The sequence below is a fragment of the Oreochromis niloticus genome, linkage group LG15 (genome assembly GCF_001858045.2).
Source record: "Oreochromis niloticus isolate F11D_XX linkage group LG15, O_niloticus_UMD_NMBU, whole genome shotgun sequence".
Lineage (NCBI taxonomy): Eukaryota > Metazoa > Chordata > Actinopteri > Cichliformes > Cichlidae > Oreochromis > Oreochromis niloticus.
In genome coordinates, this window is record NC_031980.2 from 36,278,067 (window position 1) to 36,304,092 (window position 26,026).

At 38.9% G+C, this 26,026-nt stretch overlaps 1 protein-coding gene across 2 annotated transcripts in view; it reads right to left on the reverse strand.

Annotated features, from left to right (window-relative positions):
• The window catches only part of negr1 (neuronal growth regulator 1), a 162,771-nt gene that overhangs the window by 65,946 nt on the left and 70,799 nt on the right, over positions 1 to 26,026 (reverse strand). For both annotated transcript variants that reach the window (XM_005459910.4, XM_003455370.5), the window contains exon 3: positions 16,745 to 16,870. In XM_005459910.4, coding sequence (XP_005459967.1) covers positions 16,745 to 16,870 — 126 coding nt within the window. The remainder of the gene's footprint in view (positions 1 to 16,744; positions 16,871 to 26,026) is intronic.

Sequence of the window (26,026 nt, forward strand, 5' to 3'; positions counted from 1 at the left end):
CAGACGTTTTGTTATTCTAAATAACACACTGCCGTTTTCTAATTTCACTCAGGCATATCTCTCATAGCAAAAATAAATAGGAATCCATTAGATTGAGAGACACGGTATGCTACAAAGTCACAATGTCAAAAATTTTACAAGGGAAGAGGCATTAGCTATTGAATATAACCAGTGGGTGGCTTTCAGTAGTAAGCTAATCGTCTAAGATAGCTTACATATCTGTGTGGCACCTTGGCCTGATGATACCTGTACAGGTTGTATTTGAACAATGAGATTAAATACACAAATTGAAGTCATTTTTAACTACATAGTATTGTTAATGTTCCCATCTATTAAGTGGACTTATTGAACTGAAGCAAAGCCAGAACGTGACAATTGCTTTACTGGTCATATCGTGTATATTTCTTAGTATATGTTTTGAGCGTTCTCAGCATTTGCATTTGGCAATTTGTTCAAAAGAATGAGAACCTGCTTTTATGATGTGCACAAGTGACTAGATCATTTAACGAGCAGTTTTGATCATTTTCCGTTCTGATCTGAGAAATGCATCAAAGCCACGGAGAAAAGCTGTAATAGCGCAGTCATTTTAATTTAAATTTGAAAGAGTTTCAGAAGGCAGAGACAGACTGCACAGTGGATAAGTTTTGTCAGATCTGAAAACCCTTCCAACTGTCATTGTAATATAGAGTTAAAAATGATGCAATCTACCAATTAATTTGGGGCAGCTGAATCATAATAATTTCCCCATATACCCTAATTATCGTTGCTATCTGCTATCTGAGTTTACAGCTGTTTTATGGTATCTAATTGATCATAAAGAAGGCAGAATGTTTGTTTTCTTTCACATAAAATTGCTTGCATGTGTGTTAGTATTACCCACATGACACCGCTAAAACCAGGTATATTCATTAAAATGAATGTCTACTTGTTGCAAACGCAGCTCTTGTGGATCATTACGGCCCATTAGCAGTTGCATTTTGGCTTGATGATTAGAGTTATCTGATGCTTGTTTTCTATTGTGAAGAACTCTGAGAGCTGCACTTTAGAAATGACCTATATAAATAAACTTAATTAACAACATATACAGTATAAAGAAATGCAAGCTTCCATACTACAGAGACACACACACACACGCCCTTCCGCTCTATGCTTGACCTCAACACTGCCCTTATTCCACAGCTTCGTTCATTGCATTTCACTATACTTGCCATTAAAGACACACAGGGCTTATAAATCCACGGTATGCACTAGTGTCTTTAATAAGGCAATGAAATCAAAAGCAGTGACCCACAAGGCCAAGTACTGTTGCTACATATTACGAAATGCTGTAGTTTCCACAGGAAAGAGCGTTTTTCCACAATCACTCACTTCCCTGCCTCTACAGGAGGACGGTGACATTAGAACAAAAAAGAAAAAATGTTAAGCATGAAGCTTACATATTTTTCAATTCAATTACGTTTTATTTATATAGAACCAAATCACAACAGTGAGCCCCGAGGTGCTTCATATTGTAAGGCAAAGATCCTACAATAATGCAGAGAAAGCCCCAAAAATCAGATGACCCAATATCAGGAAGCACTTGGCAACAGTGGTAGGGAAAAACTCCCTTTTAACAGGAAGAAACCTCTAGCACAGGGGTGTCGAACTCCAGGCCTCGAGGGCCGGTGTCCTGCAGGTTTTAGATCTCACCCTGGGTCAACACACCTGAATCACATGATTAGTTCATTACCAGGCTTCTGGAGAACTTCAAGACATGTTGAGGAGCTAATTTAGCCATTTGATGGATCAAGGACACATCTAAAACCTGCAGGACAGCGTCCCTCGAGGCCTGGAGTTCGACACCTGTGAACTAATCATTTGATTCAGGTGTGATGACCCAGGGCGATAGCTAAAATCTGCAGGACACCGGGCACTTGAGGGCTGGAGTTGCCTACCCCGCTCTAGCAGAACCAGGGTGAGGGATAGGAAACCATCTGCCGTGACCAGTTGCGTGTGAAGGGAGGGAGAGAGGACAAAAGACAATCATAAATCTACATATGAATCTGCAGTATAAAAATGCTGCAGATTGATTTGATCAATAATCGGTGAAGCTAGCTTTACTTGGTTTTTAAGGGTGTGGAATAACACCTCAGCCTTTAAGATCCTCTTTGCAAAAGTGTTGGACCTGTTTTCAACATCTGTCAACCACATTCTCTATAAATATATATTCTTTTAAATAAATCTTTTTGATCATTGAAGTAAATATTAAAAAAGCATTCACAACATTTCAAAATTAAAAATGAAAACATAGGAAAGTGCTTTCTTGAGTCAGAGCTGTACCTGCAGTGCTGTATAGCCGGTTAGAGCGCAGTCTTTCTACACCTCCAGATGATGCTATCTTTTTACCCACAGGTTCCCATCCACACAACATTTATTTTCCTTTGCAGAACGGCGCTGAAAGAATCTTTTGTCCCATCCAGTTACTGCAGGTTTCGCTGTGATGCTTTTTTCTTCTTTCTGCTATGCACTATTGTAAGAGTACAGCCTTTTTCCTTTCTTTTTTGCAGTGACGTACGCTGTCAACAATTTACAGTATAAAACAATATAAAAGTGTAAATGTGAGTCTTTTACAGTCTCTTGCAATCAGTCTCCCAAACAGAAATGTGTAACTTTGTTGAAACTGATATATGCCAAACAGAAAAAAGTGCAGCTTTTTGCTCTTCAACAACTTTTTCAATTACTGTCAGTAAACCCTTACCTGCAGTCAACATCAGAAAATACATGAAGAGCAAACTGTTGTATTGACAACGTGACTAATCATGACTGTAAACAATGATGTAAGGACACTTCACTTTGTCAGTGACAAAAGTATTTACATTTGAGAGATAAATTAAGGCTCTGATTGCTTGAATTGTTTGGAGAAATCTTGTAAACGCCGAGGATGATTTGTCTAGTATTAAATGAGGCTGTTGTAATCTGTCTCATGTCAGATTTTCCAATGCTACTAACAAGTGTAGCTTTCCTGGTAAGCAAACTGATGCAAAATGGGTCATCTATGCTTGGTTAGTCACATGATATGAAAAAAAAGTGTCTGACTTTCCGATGCCTCCAGTTAACCGGTTTGAAAAATGACGACCTCGCATTTATTTCTGTATTGACACAGCATAAATACAACCCACAGCGAGTTCAATATCACTGAACTGTGAGTACACAGAGCAGATAAAAGAGGCAGTGAAGACTTGGGATATGAGAGCAAATTGGAATCATTCACAACAGGAATGAGACATGATGTCAGTCTATATTTAATCATAGAATCCAGGTGAAACTGCAGTGGAAACTGCTGTGGCTTAATTATGGTAAATGGAAGGCAGTGTGACTGGTCACAGCTAGTGCATTACAGATGTAGTCAATTAATGTGATGATAGCTCAGTCCCAGTAAGCTCTATAGCCCTGCAAGCCCAATACCACCATCATCTTTAAGACTACATAGGCTTACAGGCCGGCAGGCTCGGCACTGATTTACCGGAGCCTCATTTAATCAGTTCTGGAATAGCACCTTTTGTGCAGGTTAAAATGTAAAAGAGTTGCAGACTAATGCACAAAGCAACACTCGCATACGAATAGTGAAAAGAATAAAAATGCTACCAATTCAATTAAAAATACACAAAACAGATAAAAGCAAATAAAATTGATCTCAGCAGGCAGGGACATGACTGAATAAGGAAAAACAGCAGGAAAATGTACAGGGAGCAGAGAAGGGTCTGAAGCCCCTGTTAGTGGGCTGTCCACAGTTTTAGAGAATGTGTAATTATACTTAAAAGCATTAATGCTGGTAGGCAGCAAGCTGGTGTCCATCCTAAATGATGACACTAACTGGTTTCTGGTATTTACCAACCTGCTGGTTGTTTTGACTCAGGTACCCATTGTATCAGGATTCGGAATCATCGGGAAAACAAAAAACTTAAACAGTCACAACTGAGCAGAACTCAAACAAGGTTCAACACAGTCCAAACAAATATTGCACACACACAACAACCAAACTGTGTTTTAAATGGGCAGCACATTGAAGTGCATTGTGATCCGCCCACATAATGCCATTCTGGCTTGCCGTGCGGTTACCATTAACAGTGCTTGCACCAGTAACCTGCACCAGTGTGGTTGGGAATTGCTCTGCTTGAGTGGTTCTATGACAGTTAAATGCCAGGTTATCCTGGAACAACCTACGTAATTTCAGTTTCCAGATCAAATACTACCAGACCACATTGATTTCACCAGATGTCATCTGTCTTACTTTCCACCTTGCAGGTTTGGAACATCTGACCACAGAGAGGCTGACTGTGAAACATCTGACACCCTGCCGTGAAATGGCATTGGTATGCTGATAAAATATACATAATTATTTGAAATAGTGAGGGCATAGACGTGCAATAAAAAAGAGAATTGTGGGCGTGACCTCCCGCATACAAGCATCTTTGTCAACTTTTGGAAAGGAAAAAAATCTTCACGCGCTTCAGCCTATAGAAGCGATCAAATCCTATCCATTTCACATGAGCAGATCACAATAATGAGAAACAGGTGTGAGTAATAATGTCTCCCACGCTCAACAGTACCCTTTAGTGATATACACAGGTGGCATGTAGGCTTCCAATTAAACTGACGGAGCTAAATATTCCAGTTTGCGAGTGTTCATAATTCTGTAGAAACATGCAGCCTTGTGCTGATTCAGTATGGACATAATGACATCTCTGAAGTTATCAAATGCTAGCAAACACAATCAGTCAAACCAAATGAAAAAGGATGGTCATCACCACTGTTACATGAGTTTTCCCATGCTTAACAAATAGCAAACACTATCAGCCTTTAGTTGTACTTTTATATCCCACATCCCTGTCTTTGCTATTCATCTAACATTGCTTTTGGTGTACTTTGTTGTTTTCTTGTTGGATTTTCTGAGCTGCACAAAGACATGTTCCTACTACTGGATGTGAACGGTCGCTTTTTAAATATACTATTTAAAAACAAGATCAGTGTTAACCAAGAAATCAAAAGCTAAATGTTTAGCTATTCAGTTTGTAACACACATACACAACACTGCAGTGGGAGTGGAAAGCTAAGAGATTCTTTATAGAAGATGGTCCAATATTTTTACTGTCTAATAGTGACTCAGTTTGCTAGAGTCCATACCATAATGTTGATCAGTTTAATTCAGTTCAATTCTAGGTCTACACTATCATGCAGCAGAAGTTGACCAGTAGACGTGTTCTCCATTTGAAGCAGAGCATCAAGTTAATTTTGCTTATTTGCAGTAAACCTTTTTGGTACCACCGATGTTAAGATTTCACTCACTTGGGGTGACTAGGATGGACGAAATTAGAAATGAGAATAAAAGAAGGACGGCTTGGCTTGAGCAGTTGGGAGACAAAGTTGGCAATATCTTAAAGGGACATTCAAAACAAGAAGATAGAGCACCACAGTCAGCATAGATACTGAGACTGGAATTCCTCTGGAAGTAAAGAAGGCAGGATACACATGGAAGATGGCAACTAGTGAAGCTGTCTCCTTATAGCTCAGCCCCAACTCGCCGATAAGAAAGACTCATGTATGGAAGTACTTTGAGGTTAAGGTGGATGACTGCTTTGCAAAAGGTAATATGCAAACAGTGCTAGATCACAGAAATACTTCCATTTCAGTGAAGCTGCTAAAAAAGCAGCACTCAAAGCTGTTCAAAGAATTCAAGATTATTGAGTTTTAGTTCAATTCAACAAAGTCCAAAATATTATCATTGTTATGCTATCTTGAAAGCTTGAAAGTTACCATTTTGTTTGAGACAGCTGGCATTACCACTGTAAGATCAACTTTGTTCCTTACACAATAAACATTTAGCTAACCTAGTGTAATGTAACTAACACTGTAACTTCTATCTCTGCTGCATCGGAACATTTGATGTCCCTGTCTTGTTTTCCTGTACATGGGACAATCATTTTGTTTTGGTATCAAACAGGTATTGAGTACCATGTAATTGTACAGGTCCTGGTACCAACTCCTTCCTTTCTGCTATCATGACATTTCGAATAATTAGTAACCAATTTACAAGTGCCAGAAAACAGTTTAAGCTGTGACTATTTCAGTTTTTTTCACATTATGTTTCTAAAGTAGAGTGTATTATGGAAGTAGTCACATGATGAATTACCATTAGGACCATTTTTTTTTCTAATATACAGCAATAATTCTGAAGTGTTATGTATTTTTACGGATTTTTAAAATGTTCTTTCACCAACCTAGGAAACAATGAACCAACCACATCACACCAAACACAGCCTGAGTTGCCAGCAGGTACAGTATAAAGACTTGTATACTTCTACTACTATTTACAAAAGAACATTAACAATATTGCAGAACATTAAGAATGAGGCTTACTCTCTGTTCCTGCTGCCAAATGAATTTTCACACCAAAGCCACATTATCTTGTGAATCTGTAATAAAAGTGATCATTTGCATGAAATGACTGGAATATTTTGTAGTAAGAGAAGCAAAAGAGCAGATAAACAAAATAAAATTACATGAAAATAAACAACACATTGTTTAAGATTAAGGAATTAATGAGAAGTTAAGAACTGTAGGACTAGGTGTGAGTCGAGATTCGGACCACTGTAGCACAATGTTTGCAGCGGACATTTATTTCCCCCCAACATCATTCACATGTTAACTTCAGAATCAGCAGATGTGGACTTACATTTGAACAAAATATTAATGCAGATCCTTCAGAAACAAATGGACAAATGTCAGATTTAAAAATCAGATTATGCTGCAGTGTATTAGTAAATGAACTCCAATATATTATTTTCATGCAGGATCCTCTTGCACCATCTTGACTAGGCTGCAAATTGTGTTTCTATTGATTAAACCAAGAAGGGGGCTTTTCAAAGGTCAGAGAGGCCATTAAGCAGGTATCCCATCCTTGATATATATTTTGAAGATCATTTTATGTCCACTGCTCAACTAGTAGACACCACAGAAATAAAACAATGTATCCAAGCTCTGCCGTTGGTGTAAGTAATGTAAAACTATCAAGGGACCCAACATAAGTTGCACATGAGCGCATGGTGAGAGATATTCGAGAAACTGACAGAGGCCTCTCTCACCTGAGGGAGATGTCACTCCAAGCAAATTAAAGAAATCACACCAAGGTTAATTCCGTATTCAGTGCCAATCCTGGCTAAGTGCCGATGCGGTAAGCAATTTCCCACATTGTGTAGGGGAGCTGAGGGTACACTTCCTTCAGGGCTGCAATACACAGATAGGGCAGGCATCGCTGAAGAATCCATTATAGCATAGAGCAGCATTTTCTACATCAATTTATCCTTTAAACTCGTGAAAATGGAGAACAACCCACGCTGCTACATTGTGCACTGCTGCCTTCTGGCCCCGACTCAAGGTGTGGGCCAGAAGTAGGGGTAGAATCACACCGTGTGCAGGGCTTGTCTGAAAAACAGGCTGTTAGTCTACCTTGATACGTAACCCCTACCCTGCTCCCTGGCTGTCAATCTGAGGCCGTTGAAATCCAGAGAGTGGAACTGGGCCAAAGGAGCCTTAAGTCATGTCTGATTGGATGTGGTGCCACCTCCGTGACCCGTAGAATTACCTCACCGTTACTTTCTGTGCTGACATATTTAGCCAAATGCGCTGTAGGCAGTGAAACACAATTTCAGGTGCTGGACTGGTTATTGGTTATTGGAGTGTGTGATTACACAATAGTTAGACAATGCTGAGAGTAACATACATCATTCAGAAAATGAGCAACAAGACAAACAGAGTGGTCTCGGGAGAAAAACAAAATAATTAGTTTTACAGAGAAAAATCTTTTATTTATTTAGTGAATTAGCAGATTTGTATTCTGCTTGTGGCCAGGATGAGTGTGTTCACACACAGATATACATGCACGTGCTCATGTGCATTGCTTGTACACTGTGCGTGTAAGTTTTCTTCCTATGCTAAGTTCTTTGTCTCGAGTCCCCCTTGTTGAACTGTAGCTGGTGTCGGTCTGCTTAGCAGAGCTTTCACAGCAGAAGAAAGAGCACAGTGGAAGAAAAGCGCTAAACTGCTAGTGTTTCCCACACAGATTATATTTGGATAGGCCACCCAGGTATAAAAACGATTGCTCGGGAAGTAAAGTCTGCGTATGGGAAACGATGATTAGGCTCCAACAATTTGCAGAAGTTAATAAAATGTACCACAGAACAGCACAATTAAGAGATTTATTTGTTTACTTAATACAGCCTGGTAAGTTGTGTGTGTTCTGCCAGATGAATCCTTTTATCACTGAGGATTTAGGTTAAAAATAACAAACACTTTTTACTTTACAATTAAACCGGAACAAGCCGTAGTGTCCTGTTGTGTGGAGTCCAAACCACAGCTAAACTGCTTATTGTTTAATTAGCTGTCTCTGTCACTGCAGAGCGTGGGACTGAATCAATCTGTCGAGCTTGGCACACACGGACACTTAACAATGAAATGAGTCTGTTAATATAAGGACAGAAAAAAGGACTCATATTTTACATATTTATTAAGAATGGATGGCTTTTATGAGATGTGACTAAAATGCAAATTCAAAAGTAACAAATGTAGATGTCTGTTCATAAATAGACACAAGGCAATCACAGTGACATAGTAATCCAATTTGAAAGAATCACTAAATACAAATGATCTCACCAACGACATCTGCGTTTGGAAACAGAAAGGGTCAATTAGGGCGTGCAATATACTGCAGTGTACATACAGTACAAGGCTCATTTTCAGAGGTTTTTTTTGGCCAAGAATGTGATAAATTCTTTTGAGCTTCAATTAGTCAGTTAACTGACTGAAAAAAGGAGAAATATATAACGTAATAATCATCTCGACTCATCTAAGATAGAAAACCAACATTCTCTGTTCCAACCTCAATTCAATTCAGTTTTGTTTATCGTCCTCCATAATATATTGGCAGTTTTTTTCTGGATTTCTCAGACTTTTCCATCTGTAAACTCGACATGTTTTTGCTAATCTATTACCTGAGAAGAAAATATTACACTAATCAGTAAAGAAAATTGTCAGTCTTAGTATATTAAAAGGCACTGCTTATATGTGGCTTTCAACTACATGTACCATTAAATAAAGTAGTAGTATGTAACAGTAGCATATGAACCATGGCAAACAATCTACTAGTCATCGTGTTAGGGCCACTACAATAAACCATGCGCCCATTGAGCACCTCTTTAGTTAGCAACAATCAGTTCAACAGCTGAATGGGGAAGTGTTAGACACGGCTCCTGCTGCTGATACGTGAAATTTGAAATGCAGTGCCTAGCTCTTTATCTTTCACCTCCCATCGTGTTTAAAGCATGCCCAAATGTCAGCCCTTGAACTGCAGATCAGTTCAATGCAAACTATGACAAAAGAAACCCGGTGCTGAATGAGAGATCCCAGGTGAGCAGACCGACAAACACCTGCTAAGCCTTCCTTAAAGAGCTGCCAAATTTCAGCGTGACATGACAGGCACAACTCGAGGTACGCAGCAGTGATATAAAGTCAAGTTTGAACAATTCATCACACTATTACATGCTAGAAAAACACTACAGCTCATGCTATTACCAAAAAGTCCAGTTAGATCTAGTTTTAACAGACTGCAGTACTCACAACATAGTAAGCTGTGGCTGCAGAGCGGACCTGGGCCGAGTAAAGCCCATTGGCCACAACCGGCCTTTTGGTTGTCTCTGAGCGGCCCATACGAGGTCAATGGAAAACTAGGAAATACATGTGAAAATGAACCCAGAATGGACATTGGTATTGGTATTTCCCCACCAGACCTTGCTGTCAAAATCAATAATAAAAATGTAACATGTTGTTGATGTTGTTACTAAAACAGTAAACAGTGGCAAGGGGACAGCAGTCAGTTTGTTGCTCTTTTGAAGGAGCATGAGACCGAACATGGTGACATAGGCTACAACGTAGCTGACAGATGGCTTAGCTAAAGGGCTAAAATGAGCTGGGGACCTGAGAGCAGAAATTCAAGAGTTTTGTGGGAAGAAAAATGAGGAATTTGTAAAACTTGAGTTTGCCGTTCCTCACATTTATGCCCCAGACAATGAACCTGACTGTTTTACACTTACTTAAGCCTAAAACAGATTACTTGTTCTCTTAAACTCTTAAACTACAAGCAAAACAGCAAAAACCGCTCTGTATGAAGTTAAAAATCTAAAATTTTGCAAAATCATCCACATTTTGTTCACAGTTGTTTTTGGCAATGTTGATTAATGATGATAAAATATTGGTACTATTACTATTCCTTCAACTGTAACATCTACTCAGTTGCAGCACAGAGATAAAAGTAATATTGAGCAAAATTAAATTCTGCTATTGGTGAGCCTCCACAACAGTCCCAATTTCTCATGTGGCCCTATCGGAGGATGGAGGATGCTGCTACCTGCTTATTTACAGTGTGTCATGGAGAGATCATGCATTTACACCAAATGAAAAGGCAGACCATATAGAATTGATAAATGTACAGTAGTAGCAGGGGAAGAGAGAGAAAAACAGTCCCAACTGAGTCCTATCATGAGGAACAATCAAATATGCGTTCTAGTATTCTAGTCAGCCTTTTCAAAGGTCACACTTCTATCCCATGGATTCAAATCTCAATGGAAAAGACTTATCAAAGCAATTTTCCCAGCCATCCAGCCATCCACACAACCAAACCAGATTGAAACAGACTATATTAAAGGCTTTTTCACCCCACTTTCTGTGACCTATGAAAGAATGGTGAGGAAACACAGCACCGGATTCCATAAATAGGTAATACCCTGACAAGCAGACATGCTGCCCCAATCTATCATGAGATTAGCAATAAAGTGGGTAACTCAAGAGCTAAATTAGCAAAGACAGAGTTGCTACCGGAAATACTGCAATGACAAGACAAATCTTTCACTTGATTTAAACACACAAGTTGATGCAAAACAGTGTTGTAATGACACTTAAAGCCCAGGGTACAAAGCCGGAAGCTGATCAGACTGATACACACTAAAATAAGCAGCTTGCCACTATGTTTCTGTTTTTCCTGAACTGCTGCCCTGAATTAGTTGGGGAGAAATCCTTGCTCAAGGGCACATCAACAGTGCTTGATAAGAGCACAGCAAGCATGAAACATCTAGCTTTCACCAAAGGATAGAGGGCATGCTTTTTAGTTATAAGCACCCTTATCATGCAGCAGTCCTCACAACCTCCTAAGGACTTCACTGTTAAGCACAATTTTTTCATGGCTAATTAAGCTATTACACAAAAACAATGAGTCTTTAAAAACATTAAAGTCTGCACATATTTGTTCTCCTCATAGCATGTCAACAATAATGATCAGTGTTTTTCAAGTGCCTGCTTCAGCTCTCTCTAATGAAGAACATGCACTGACTTTATATGAACCGATTCTGAGCCAAATTATCATCTCAATAAACTGTTTATGGCCACACTTCACTGGATTCACAAAGTTTATTATTAGCTTGCACTTTGCCGGTTGGCAGGAAGGGGACAGAGGGGAAAAATGCAAACACAAAACAGTCGGAGTGGGAATAGGAACCTGACAGTCAGTCAGAGCAATTTATCATTCTGTCAAACTTCACTGACTGCTGCAGCAGAACCATCTACAGTGCAAAAAAAATCTCCGCCCACTACTCCAAAATGGCTGAGTGTTGAGGAGAGGAAGGCCAGAAAACTATGCCTGACATGTAGAAATGTTTGTCATTAAACATTAAAATAGCAAGAAATGTGTCCTGCGTCTGTAACAATCAAATATAACAGATGAACTATTAGTGTGATTTGTAAAACATGTGCTTTCACAGTTACAGCACATTAAGTTTTTTCTTTTTTTCCCACCAGCTCTATCTACTTATAAACGAGTTCAGGATGGTCACTAGCTAACCAGTATGCTTATGATGTGATGTATTTAACACCCTGTAATAAGTAAATTATTGGTATCCATCCAGGGTTGTTCCTGTCCCAGTATAGTCCTAAACATGGCAGTAAATATAATCATGGTGAAATGACTATGTTGCATTGTTTGCATTGTTTGATGGAAATGTATTCCTATTCCTGTTATTTGTGACTTTTATTAAATAAATTAGTTTACACACAAATTCTACAAAACACAGTGAAGTGGAAAACCTCACTGTTGTCCACTCTTCTTGTCGTTGTTTGTTCTACTATAATGTGATCACTGTTTTTGTCCTGTCACATGACCTGTAAATAGTGTCTCTGTATGTTTTTACTAACTTGTGTTTAACACCAACCTGCCAGAGGGTCTGCAGATGGAAATTAGCCCAAAGCTATAATCTGGCATATTTACATTTGTTAAAATGTTCATTAATATGTATTGCCCCTCTTTCTAAATAAATAAATAAAAGAAATAAAAGAAAACAAAATACAACATTATCTAAGTTATACATGAGTTATAGGATCAAAATAAACAACTATGCAGTAAAAAAACTTTTAAAATTGTCCCTGGTCTCCAAAACATTTCAAGTTTTTTTTTTTTGTTTTTTTTTTTATGAGGGAGAGCTTTTTACCATCTGGCTCTTTACAGTCAAATAACTTTATTTAACAGGATATACTAGAATATGTTTCTCTGCTTTATTGATCAAAAATGTACTTGTTATTTATACTTTTTATACATTGCTCAACAGACAGTTTCACCCTCTGTCAGAACTCCCTTTTCTCCTCCTCGGAAGCTTCAGTTTGAACAGTAGTTACGAACATAACCAACATGGATCGCTAAAGAACGCTAACAACAGCGTACAATATAACAATAAACTTTAGCGACATGCGACTTTCTCACTGAGAAGTCATTGTACATGTTAGTAAAGCCCAAATGGATAAATAAACTAATTAGCATTATAATGCAAACTCTTTTATAATGATCCTGCAGCGTCTGTGGAATCACACTGCAGCTCCAAATTGGTCATTAATTTCCTCTGCTACCCAAAATAACTCTTGTTTACAAGCAGCCAACCTGCTGCAACTGTCTCAGCAATAATTCTTGCATTCAGTTTTTTAATGTTTCTATAGTATTATGTAACACAGCATGCACGCACAGACTGCAAATAATAGTTGGTGTGATGATCACTGCAGTGAGAAGCATAGCAAATGTAAGGGCAAGGTATGGTGTGCTGCATCATTACAGTAACTTTAATGCTAATTTACCAAGATCAAATGACCTGATTACAGATGCCAGATGTATGCCATCTATAATCCAGATCCCTTCCCAGACGCCTTAACCCCCACTCACATGAGTCACATGGCTGATTGTGACCCACACCCGTTTTCACACCTTGGCTCACGTGATTGGCTCAAGTCCAAATGTATTTCTTTCCGAGCTCCTTAGACTTCGACAAAGAAGCAAAGCAGCACGCATTGCAAACGGTAACAGGTAACACCATGACAAGACATGATGCCACAGTGAAAAATGTGGGATTTAAGCCATTTACCGTTGTTACCAACTCTGTGGCCATAAAAAACTCCCTCAGACAGCTCTCCCTGAGCCTGGTTCCTTACAATGAAGTGCCTTGAGCTGACTGTTGTTGTGATTTGGGGCTACATAAATAAGACTGAATTAAACTGAACAGCTGTATTTGCCACCACGCACATCTGATCCATCTGAGGCTCACTGCCCACTGCATTGAGGCTACTGCACTTCATGTTCCTTTTGGTACCAGTGGAGAAAAAGCAATTATAGTCTAGATGTAGTTTTTGAGATTTTATTTTGCGCTAATGGCTTTTTTATGTTTTTGGAGCTGATCATAGAATTTTAGTTTTCAGTTTTTGTTTGTGTTCTTCTGTAAAACTTGAATCATTTCAGTTTCAGTTTATTAGATGTACTCGTGTTGTTTATTTAAAATGTAGTTGAACATTGTTGTCATGAATATATATGAACTTTAAGCTTGTCAGACATAGTGACTGGACATATATTGTCATATACATTCATAATGACTGACATTAAAAATGTTGTGATAAGACGTTTTTCCATATTGCCAAGCCCTAACTAAATCTTCGTATAATTCACAAAAGATTGATTTTTTTATTACTGTATTTTTATGTGTGTGCTGCATATTTGTACCTTTTTTTTTTTTTTTACAAGCATGCTATCTATTCACAAAGTCTCTTAAATAAGCCACTTGGTTGGAAAGAAATCCCCCAACAGTCCCCAAAGTTGCCCACAAAATCTTAGTAAAAGAATGATTGTTATGATCATTTCAACACGTGCCAAGGCGTACTTTACATGTCAAGGCCCCCATCTCTCATTTTATAAATGACTTAACAGAGCTGTAGTTTTGACTATATTTATACCCTGGAAGTAATTACCTTATATGTGCAGAATTCATGAATCAATTTGCAATTACAGTCCCAGCACTGTTAGTTTTTAAAGTCTGCTGCTATTTGACAGATCATTCACAAATGAGGTAAATATTCCCATATGCTCTGATAGCACATTCAAATTGGCCATGCACTGGTTAAAGCATGCCGCTCTGCATATCCAAGGGATTTAATGGAATTCCATCGATAGGTAATTAGCCTATTACAACCTTTCAGTTGTACCACATCCTTTGGTCAAATCACCCTTACTAGAACTGACTCAAAGATCCCATGGCAAATGGCTTCTTTTCTGATGTGCTGGGAGACAGTCTGTGATTACATTTAGTCCTGGGCCCTTTCATTTGACCAGCATATCATTTCTTCCCTGGCATACTTCAAAGTGTGGACACTTCAAAGTAGAATGAGTGACTGCCACTCGGACTCTGAGGATGGCTCTTTTGATCATCCTCTGAAAACTCCTCTAATGCAATCAGGGCAAGCACGCCAGAGAGAAGGATTTGACAGCCATAAGATAAATGCAGTAATCCTCATAGCTATCAGATAAGCACAGCATGCTCTAATCCATTAATATGAAAATGAGGGAGGACTCAAAGTGGCTGGGTGGGGGCTTCGGAGCAACAGTTAAACACTTTGGAATAAGTCTTCAAAGGAAGGATTCAGAATTTAAACTATTTAATGATATATGTGTGTGTGTGTGTGTGTGTGTGTGTGTGTGTGTGGGTGTGTGTGTGTGGGTGTGTGCCCAGGATAACAGCTTCCTACATCATAACACTAAATTATTTTGTTAATGCACTTACAAGGTGTAAGAGCAAATCTGATGTCTACCTGCAGTGATGTGAGTTTTCCAGCAACTCTTGAGTAACCATCAACCTGCTTTTATAGCAGTCCTCAGTTTTAAACTCTGCATCCTGTTTTATTACATTTGACCCTGAGTTTCTGTTTATGCTCTCCTGTTATTAAGATGTTTGTGTTTACGGCATCTTTCAGATACTCTATTATTCTAGTCTTGGTTATGGTTATAATGAGTCTTTCTGCTTTTACTTCATGTTTCCTACTGATACCTTTCAGTTTTGCAATCCGCTGGTTTGACTCTTATTTTTGGTAGTAATAGTTTGCTCAGTGTTTTTCCTGTCTCATTTTTCTCGTGGTGCCTAGTCCACTGTCGTTGACTCTGACTCTTCTTGACTTTGAGTATTTGTCTTTATTTTATATTGAAGGTTTTTTTTTTTACCTGTGTCTCATTCCTATTGGCATGAAATGCATTATATGTTTCCAGGATAGTGTTCTGATAAAGGTCAAAAAGACTGACGACTCCATCAGATCACCATCTGGAGTACGTAGGGGACAAGGGAGAGACCACCAACCAACCTTCACACAGCGGTACTATAAGTCAGGTGGTACAGTGTGTTAAACTGCCAGAATTCAGCATTTAGTGCTTGGTCAGATGCTCCGTAAGTTTTAAATGTCCACAAAATGCAGCAATTAGCGTCAGATTGCAATGGTCATGGCTATATTGTTAGCCAGTGCAAGCATGCCTAACAATATATATGGAACAGCCTTTTGACCCATAGGCTAAAATTCTTAACCCTTGCAAACATTTTACAATTGCAATGCTAGTCTGGAAAAGAAATGACAATGTGCCACCTCCTTCTTCTTCAGCATGTAAGAATAGGCAAGAACCCTTGTAGGCGTATGCTTCTCTGTCAGTTCCTTAAGAATTGCTGCCTCAGTGCATACACTCCCGACACTACCTATGGTACTAAAAACAAAATAAAATCACTCTCTCAGACTTTTGGAATTGGAAGGAACTGTAAGTATTGGTTCTAGTGGGGTGTGCCAATGTGAAGTCAGTAGTTGCTCATTTGCTGATTGCTTTAGTTGTAAAGGTAGATGCAGACATCCCCAAAGATGAGCTGTGTTAAAGAGCAGTGAATGCCGATTTTAGCCATATATGTAAAAAGTAATTCCTTAATGTTATCATTGCACCTCCCCAGGTTTTTAGGCTTAAGGTGAGGCTGCTATTCAGTTAAATGATAACTGTTCCTATTGTATAACTGAGTCACAGGAAAACAATAACTTAGCTTCTGTCTATCCTCCAACTTTGTTTTTTTGAAGGAACTCAATTGTTCCATCTGACCACCTGCCCTTCTAATGCAAATCCATCCAATCACATTTATCTCCTATTCTATCTCTCTATCCTCTTGTTATTTCTTTATCTGCAACATTACTAGAAGTACTCTGTCCTGTTCATACAATCACCTATTGATCCTTTCCGTGCTTCCCCATTACTGCTTTCCATTCAGCTATCCTTCTATCCATTTATCCATCCCTTCACTCATTAGCATAGGGTATGTGAGAGGTGATGCGAACTCACCTAATGGGGTTATGTGTCTCCAGGTAATGGTTGGCTCAGGTTTCCCACTGGCTGTGCAGATGAGAGACACATTGCTGCCCTCGTTTACCGTGATGTCAGGGGAAATGTCATATATCTTGGGAGGAACTATGAAAAAAAGAAAAAGACAGAAAAGGGAGAACATATAAACAAGATTAGCATTTCAAAGTGAAATATGATTCCTCCAGCAATATCATCTATATGTACGATTAAATTAGAGAGGAAATCAGTGTATGATGAATAATACAGTAAGAACATTAAGAAGAATATATGTTTCGGTAAATGTTCCTTCGCTTTACTGTTTGCATAAATCCCACATTAAATGTCATATTCAGACCCCATGAGTCTGACATTGTCACCTTGTTAGATATTCACAGTGGGCGTAAGGGGAGTGTGACTTTCCCTTTGGCAGTTACTCCTATTCAACTGCATCAGTGACTATCGCAGTCATGACTGAGGTTACATTGGGTAGTGCACACTTAGTATAGGTTAAGCAGGTTTAAAGAAAGAAGCAGATTGTCTGATCAAAATTAATGGAGGCATGGGACAGTATAAGACAGGCTAAATGTTAGTGGTGAAGGAAAGAAATGAATACAACATAGTATGCATGGTGATACTGCATTGTTACTGGGACACCAAATATCAATATTTTATTAAACTGAATATGAACAAGAGGGTTAATGTTATGCACCACCATCCTGAGATAACATAAGCTGAATAAACTTGACACACTTAGCTTGACAACCTCCTAACCACCTCAGTGTAAGCTAATAACTCCATTCCATGAGTAAAAATAGGATACCAAATCTATTAAAAAAAAAGAAGAAATATTTGATATTCTGTGACCGAGGGCTTGAGTGTGTTGCACACTCATGATACTTTTTATCCGTAAGGCGACTGCACGCCTCATAGGAGGACTTTTCTGCAAACAGTCACAGTCTGACTTGCACTGATTGCAATCACTCAAATTGCCAATATGTTGCCATCACACTAAATGAGTCTTTGTCACTGAACACAACTCGAGGGGACTCGACTAGAACAGGAAGGTAGCCCAGCACAAATGTAATGGTTAAAATGGAAATTTCTGTTAAATGCAAATTTAACACCATCAGATATGTAATTTCTAACAATTTATCACAGTTAATTGCTCTATTATAGGAAACAAATTCCATGTAATTGCCAAATTGACCCCATTGAATTGCAGACTGATGTCAGACTGAAAGCAGGCTAACTCCGTCTTATGTTAACATTTACAGCAGGCTTTAGTGTTTGGTATGGTTGACAAGTCTATCCTAGCCCATCCTGTCAAATAGGGGGTGATGTAGGAGACGCCCTGTACAGCTCACCGATCAGAGACAGACAATTAACGTCATTGTGTTTGGACTGGAACATGGACACTCCACACAGAGGGGAGGCTGGTGGATCTGAACTAGCCAAATGGGGCTATGAGTCAACAGTTTGTCCATGATTAGCTCACCTCTCGCTAAAAAGAATCAATCTGGCAACTTATTGTATGACATCCTCTGTTGTATAAGGTATCGAAATATGAAAATAATTCTTCGATATTTTTACAAAAACATGCACGGGCTTTAAACAGATCTTGTCTTCTTAGATTCACTACTGTATAACATCTGGTGGTGGAGCTCGTCCAATGATTGAGGGTGAACAGAAGTTAACTAATGTGACCTCACAGCCAGAAAATGAATGACAGCACAATGTGTGGGTCAACTGGAAATTCTTAATTGTGAATAATAATTGAATAGACTTTGACACCATAACACTGACTAAATATATTTCTTGGCCTTATAAACACAGACACTGCGACACACTTCAGATAGATGTCTCCTAATGGCTCATGTATCACGGTACCTTTGTTACTTTGGGAAATGCTTCATGATAGTATTGTAAGTTACAATGCATAGCCCCCAAAACTACACTCCCCAAAAGTAAGTAATTCATAGATCTGTAGTCGGGCTTAGAGGGTGTTTATCATCAATTTGTAAGAAAAAAAAATAAAAAATTCTTTTATATTGATGGCAGCTCATGAGAAGTCCCTGCTGGACATCACTTTCACGTATAATTGGAAAGTTTCTGTGCACTTAAATCCTCTTGGAGCTTTGATGTTAAAAGCTTCGGTATTTAGGGTGCTCAAAACGCAGAGAGAAACACATGAAGCCATCCACAAAGGCCTTTGCACACATTTGAATAAGCACACATGCAGGTACATGTGCATGTGCGCACACACTGCTGCCAGCTTATGAGACACTATTTTAATCTGCAAGATTTGAATCTCAGCGGGGGCTTTTCTGCAGTGGACTGTGTTATACAGTAATGGATTCTCACTCATCTGGGTCCAACTATTCAACTATTCTACCCTCTGATCCTGCCTGATGCCTGCTAAAAAAACAACAAAGGAAAAGTTGATTCAACAGTTCCAGAGTTCCCCCCTTTAGGCCCACCAACACGTTTTAGTCACATGGTCTTTTGTGTCATTGAACTTTCACTTCAGCATCAATTGCTCCCCTTCACCCTGTTATGAGTATACAAAGGGCACTGCAAAGAATTTAAATGCAAGCAAAACCAATCTGTGGCTTGGACAAAGTAAAAGTATAAAGCTAATAACAGAACGCCAATGACCAACATTAAGGCCATAAACAGCATGCTATAACTTTAACAAGGTTATATGTGTCCCACTTGTGTATTAAGAAGAAACGGCCAATCGTCACATACAGGATGGGTTATGAAAAAGCAATCGGTTTTATAACTCTGAGATTTAAAGGAAACAAACAGCACTGTATGAATCACAAGTGGTACCACCAACCAGCAGCCTGCACTGACCCAGGCATAACCAACCAATGAAACAAGGGAATGCCCATGAAAACATTTGCAGTGCTGCTGTTTTTTGTTGAGGGATGATAGGCGTCGCTTTTGATCAGCAGATCTGGATCTAAATGAGATGAAAGTGGCGGACCTTCTGTGGGAGAGGACCGGAGGCGATGTTGAATCTAGGTTATTGCTTGTCAGACTCCTCTGTTTACTTGCTGTAGGACCCCAGTGTTGACACATCTCCTCAGTGTCTGATAGCACAAAATTGAAAATGTTGGGGTTGTCTACTGATCCTATCTCTCTTTGGCAGGGACTGAGAGGTTTTCAAAGGTTTAGATGAAGAGCCCACAGTTTTTCAGCTCAGAGCTGCTGTAGCACAGTGGCTTTACTGTATAACAATGCTTGCTCCAGTTAAGAATAACAACCGATGCTGTGAAACAGAATAAAAGATCAATATGTACCAGTCAAACTTTAGACACTGAGTGAAAAACTTTTTATCATTATGGAGCTGCGGTGTCTGAACAGCTGAACAGTAATTTATTCACCAGACAATAGTCCATGTTTTCGATTCAGGCCTTTTAAATCTATTACAGTAACTACCCGAAGGCTTTTTTATAATTGTAAATTTGCTCTATTACCTCTAGTATGGAGGGAAAAAAACTACCGTAATGAATAATTAAATGTATACAACACTGAAAGCATTCAAGTGATATATTTAGGTACATATGATTATTTAAAGTCGTGAAAAGAAGAAGAAAGAAAGCACATGCTCTTTCAGTTCTAAGGTTTTACATATCAAGACATGATACAAATAATTTGATAACTACAACCTCAGATCAACTCCAAAACATGACATATTACATTGTGCCATTATTTTTTCATTAACAGAAACTAGTAAGCAGTGTGTGGAATGTTAGATACACCCTTACTGCTGCTTTAGGAATTAAGAGGTTAAGTAGCAGCTAGGTGGATTAACTGATCATCAGCAAGTGTGAGCACCTCTACAAAAGGAGACGTTTTGTCAGTTTACTGGTCTGGAGCATTCAGGTGCGTGTTAACACAATGCCAAGAAAGAAAGACGTCAGCGATGGTCTTGGAGAAGCAATTGTTGCTGCCCATCAATCTGGCAAGGTTATAAGGCCATTTCCAAACAATCTGAGGTCTATCATTCTCAAGTGAGAAAGATTATTTACAAGTGGAAAACATCCAAGACAGCTGCCAATCTTTCCAGGAGTGGACATCGCACCATCCCAGCAAATTCATTCAAGTTCATGACAGTACAATTAGAAACAGACTGACTAAGTATGGCTTGTTTACAACGGCTGTCAGGAGAAAGCATCTTCTCTCTAAAAAGAACATGGCAGCACAGCTTAGGTTTGCGAGGTTGCGTCTGAACAAACCACAAGACGTCTGGAACAATCTCCTTCGAACAGACGAGACCAAAGTACAGATGTCTGGCCATAATGCACAGCACCACGTCTGGCAAAAACCAAACACAGCCTATCAGCACAAACATCTCATACCAACTGTCAAGGAGGGGTGATGATTCGGGCTTGTTTTGCAGCCACAGGCCCCGGGCACCTTGCAGTCACTGAGTCCGCTATGAACTCTTCTGTATACCAAAGTATTCTGGAGTCAAATGTGAGGCCATCTGTCAGACAGATAAAGCTTGGCTTGAACTGGGTCACGTAGCACCAGCAATTCTACAACTGAATGTGAAAAAGAAAAGTCAGTGTGTTATCCAGTCAAAGTCCGGACCTTGAAATCCTTAGTGAACTGAATTGACACTGTAAAGAGGAGTGGGCCAAAATTCCTCCACAATGCCTTTATACAGAAAATTATTGCTTTTGTAGAAAACTGATTCTACAAGCTTCTGAATCACAGGGTGCACTTAGTTTGTCACACACTGTTTCTCTACTTTGGCTTCATTCTTGTTAAATAAGGTGTAATATCACAGGTTGGTGTTTATCTGAATTTGTATTGACCTCATTTTAAAACCTGATAAAAACTGTGTAATTTTTATTACGTCCTGACATGTAAAACCTTAGAACTGTATTCACATTTGCATTAATTATTCTATGTAATTACTTTGCCATTAGTTTTGAATTTTAAAAGCATTTCATCTTTTATCTATTTATTTTGGGAACAAGTTTCTTTGTATTTTCCTGGTTTATTTGCAAAAACTGCATTTCTGCTTCACTATACAAATGAGAGGGGGTGCCACTCAAAATGTGTAATAAGGTCAACTCTTCACCGTTTGGTGTTAAATAAGTTAAACTCTTATCATGGTCAAATGGGGAAATGACTGAGAGCATGTGTCATGTTTTGTCTCACTACAGCGGCCCCTCAGCGGCTTTTTAAATAGGCAGATATGGGGAAAAGTTTACATAACATCAAATTAATTTTAGTTTAATAATGCAATGCTGCTATTAAGTATGAAGTGTTTATTGTGTAGGGAATAGGGAAAGAGTGATAGCGTGACAAAATATGATTTTGCCATCTGTTGTTTCTCCTGTGCAAAACAAAACTAAAAACTAAAATCCTAAATAATATCTTACATGTTTTTTGTTAAGTGGGAGTCTTGTTGCTAGGTTACAGTGCTAAGACTTTGCAATTTGTGTTGCTGAGGGGTCCGTATGATGGACACAGGACTGAACGGGCTGTGTATTTGCCTGCGAGTACCCTTTCTCACAAATGTTGTGACGAAGCTCGTGTTAACGAGCACGAGTCCCATACTGACATGTGACTCGTGTTAATACAGAAAAACATTTGTATGTGTCAGTGGTAACTTATATGAATATATAGCTAATGACTTTATTTTCTTATTGTTACAGTCAAAAGAAAGTTGTTATTTTCATTGATGCCATTTATATTTATTTTCTCTGGACCATCCTGTCCTTCAGTGTGCATTAGAGCCCAATGACATACCAGCTGATATAAGGTATCTGCAATGGCCGATCAACCAACATTTCAAAAGTAAAGAGGATATGAGAGAAACACCCTTCAAATGCTCCATCATGAGTGATAGACAAGTAATTCGTTCACTCTGCAACTTACTGCCACAGTTGTAACCCGAGTGTAAACCAGTAATCCAAGACTTGGTGTGACAATAAAAGATTATCAAAGGTTTTAATTTTAAAGATTTAAAATGCATTTCATATTTTTTTCAAGGGTGCATAAATAGCTACACAACACAAACATGAGGGACGTTTATGTTTCATGTCTCTGACAGAAAAATATATTGAACGATATATTGGATTTTTTTTAATATGAGTCTATATATTGTTCTTCAAAGTCCTATATCGGTTCGACTGTACTGTGTATATGTGGAAAGCATAAAAGGAGACGGGCAAAGTTCCACAACCTTCCATGTGCATGCATAAAAAGCTAAAGATCAGGACAGAGCCAGTCAGAGCAGCCTCCAATGGTAATAGATGAAAGTAGCTGACCTCCAAAGCAGCAGAAGCACAGCAAATATAGTCAAGCTAAAGCATTTTAAAAAGAATGCCTGATGTGGGCTGGCACTGAGATCATCTTATCTGGTGGGACTATAGCTCAACTTTCTTTGTGGCCCATCTGGACTAATGTGGGCGAATGCTGTAGTGGATATTTATGACATTTTTGCTTTTATTAGAAAAGTGAGAAAAACAAAATAATGGATATAGTGACCATGAGGACACCCACCAATAAGTGAAGTCCCTTTACGAAGCCTCAAGCTGAGAGTTTCTGAAACCTGGACCTCGGTCTACACCTCGTTAGACCTCGGTCTAACAAGGTGTAATTGACAAGTCATTAAATAATGGGCATATTCTTGAAAATCCTCCTCGCTGACTCTTAGAATGTCACAAATGGGACAATTTTCCCTACTCAACTGAAGTGTTTGTGCAACCAAAAGAGTTGCTGGCCATTAAAAAGCAGCAAATGACATGTAGTAAAGCTCCAGTCAGCAGGAATTAAACTGGACATATATTATGGGTCCCAGTCCCACGACTACTTGGCTGCTCCAAATCAGCACAAACTTAACCATCCAGTGAGGTTAATGATTGGAATGTGTTATGGTCTACCATTATATTATTTTACAGCACAATAGATGTCTCATAACATAGTAATGGAGAAACATGGTGCAAAAATGTGCATTCAGAAATATGGCATTCAACCTTTGGTAACAGCAACCGCAGTGAGAATTTTCTACATTTCTATCTTTATTTTTTACACAAAAAGAACTAAAAGCCTCCTCGGGCAACAGCAGTGATGACGATCTTCCTCTCTGAGGTACAATGACACCACGGATTCTTCAGGCATTATATCCGAATGTAAGTGGCTGTATAAAGGTGCTCTTACAATGTTAGTCCAACACTTCAGAAGCCAGAATCGTCAATACCTTGACCCAATCAACACTTAGTAATGGTAGCCAGTGTGCTGGAGGTGATTAATTTCGTCTCGTTTTCACAACACTATAATGCAGTTACTCCAAGGTAACATGTGTACTGAGGCTCACTTTGTGTTTCTCTTAAGGTCAGTGTATGCCAGAAGATACTAGGATCTTTGTAATAAAGCAAACGGTTTGACCAGCGATAGTACATCATGGTTTAAAGATGGGTTTAAAAAACTGTTGATGAATTTGAAGATTTTCTCAAAATTCCTTTCCTCTATTTCAGAATAACGAGCAACAGCCGCTTCTAACTGTAGGCAACTTAACTCAGTGACATGGAAGTAAAAATAAATCTTACTATACTGATCACAGTGTATGTATATATGCACTGTAACTCGTCCCTAACAGGTCGGGCAATATTTATTTTTGTATATATAATGCACACATCATCCTCCCCCTGTGAATGCAACGTTAAGTTCTATGATTTTATTTGTCTCACGTGCTATGTTCAACATAAATAAAAAATACAACCACTTGTTCAAAGCTGGTTAGAGGAAAACTAGTCAAAAGTTGCTCCCTGCTGAGATAAGATGTCGCTGGAATTCTTAGTTGCTAAATTCTTGGTTAACACATTGAAAGCCTGTGAAGCTCAGTACTGTTACTGTTCCCTGGGCGCCTCTCTCTGAGTGCTCCATATCATCCCTTTTCCACCTCCTCCAACTCTAACATCAGAAACAGTCATCACTGTGCGACCCCTTCAACAGCAGAACAATATAACCCTTCCCTCGATACCAACATCACCAGCTTGTTGTTTTCTTTAGGCGCTAATTCATTAACGATGCTATGATTGTCATGTTTGCCCATTCCTCTCTAATTTCCCTTCTCTAGCCCTGCGGGAGGTGCCGAGCACAAGCTGCCACAGCTGATCTGGGTGGCATCATCTCCCTCCTAGCAGATGCCTCAGGTGAATAAATAAACCCGTAATGACGCCACCTTGAATTACGGAAACGCTTACAGCTGCACTATTATAACGCGGGGGTTTTCTTCTGGGGCTGAGAAGCGGGATGCACTCCTCCATGAATTCTGACAGGCCTTTCCACGATGACTTCTGCTACTAAATTGCAGGACCCAATTACTGGCTAAACCTACTGCCATCAAGCTTTCCAATTAGAGCACAGAGGGGAACCCTGGCCACTAGCTGTAATGGACGGCAGCACGGGTGATGAGTCACAGGAAGCTGAGAGAAAGAGAGGGAAGGACAGGCAAGAAGGAAAAGAGTGCCATCCTTTATTTTCCACTGTCAGTGTTGAAATAGATGAAGATGTTGTGACTGCTCAAGACATCGCAATGTAATAATCTTACTGAAACAGAGAGGCTCTTTCATTGGAGGACACTTTTTTTTAAATCAGTGGCCTGAAGAAATTTGGAAGTGAGTTAGGAGAAGATTTACTTGATACAATGAGAAAAGGCTGAAAGGGACATTTTAAAATATGTTTTTAAAATTCTAAAATTACCTGCTCCCAAATTTCCCCAAACTTAATAATGAAAAATAAACCCCATAAAAGTATACTGGTGTTTCTTGGATGTAATATACACCTCTATAATGAGACAGCTATTCCTAAAGGTTTTCAATTACATTTCCCCAAAGCATGCAGCAAAAAAACCTTCCACTCTGTTAATTAGGTGTCAGACACGGAGACTAAACATAAACAGTGACAGATTATATTACGCAAAGGGATTACCTCCATTTGCAGTGTCATAAAGCATTCACAGATAATTTGTAGCGCTTAACTTCGGGAAAAGTTCATCCAAACAGAAAGAGAAACATGTCACTATTTGATATGATGCTTTTCTTTACTGCTTTTGACAGAAGAAAAAATAACTTTAGTGTAAGGAAAAGGCTTGACCACACAGCTTATCATGTTTGTTCCCATAAGGATAAGTGCCTCATGTGTAACATCATCATTTAAAGGCCCTCAGAATCAATTAGTTGATTTTTAATGTATTATACACAAATCTTAAAAAGTATGCCTAATAAATCAGAGTTAATAGATACTGAAGGTGCA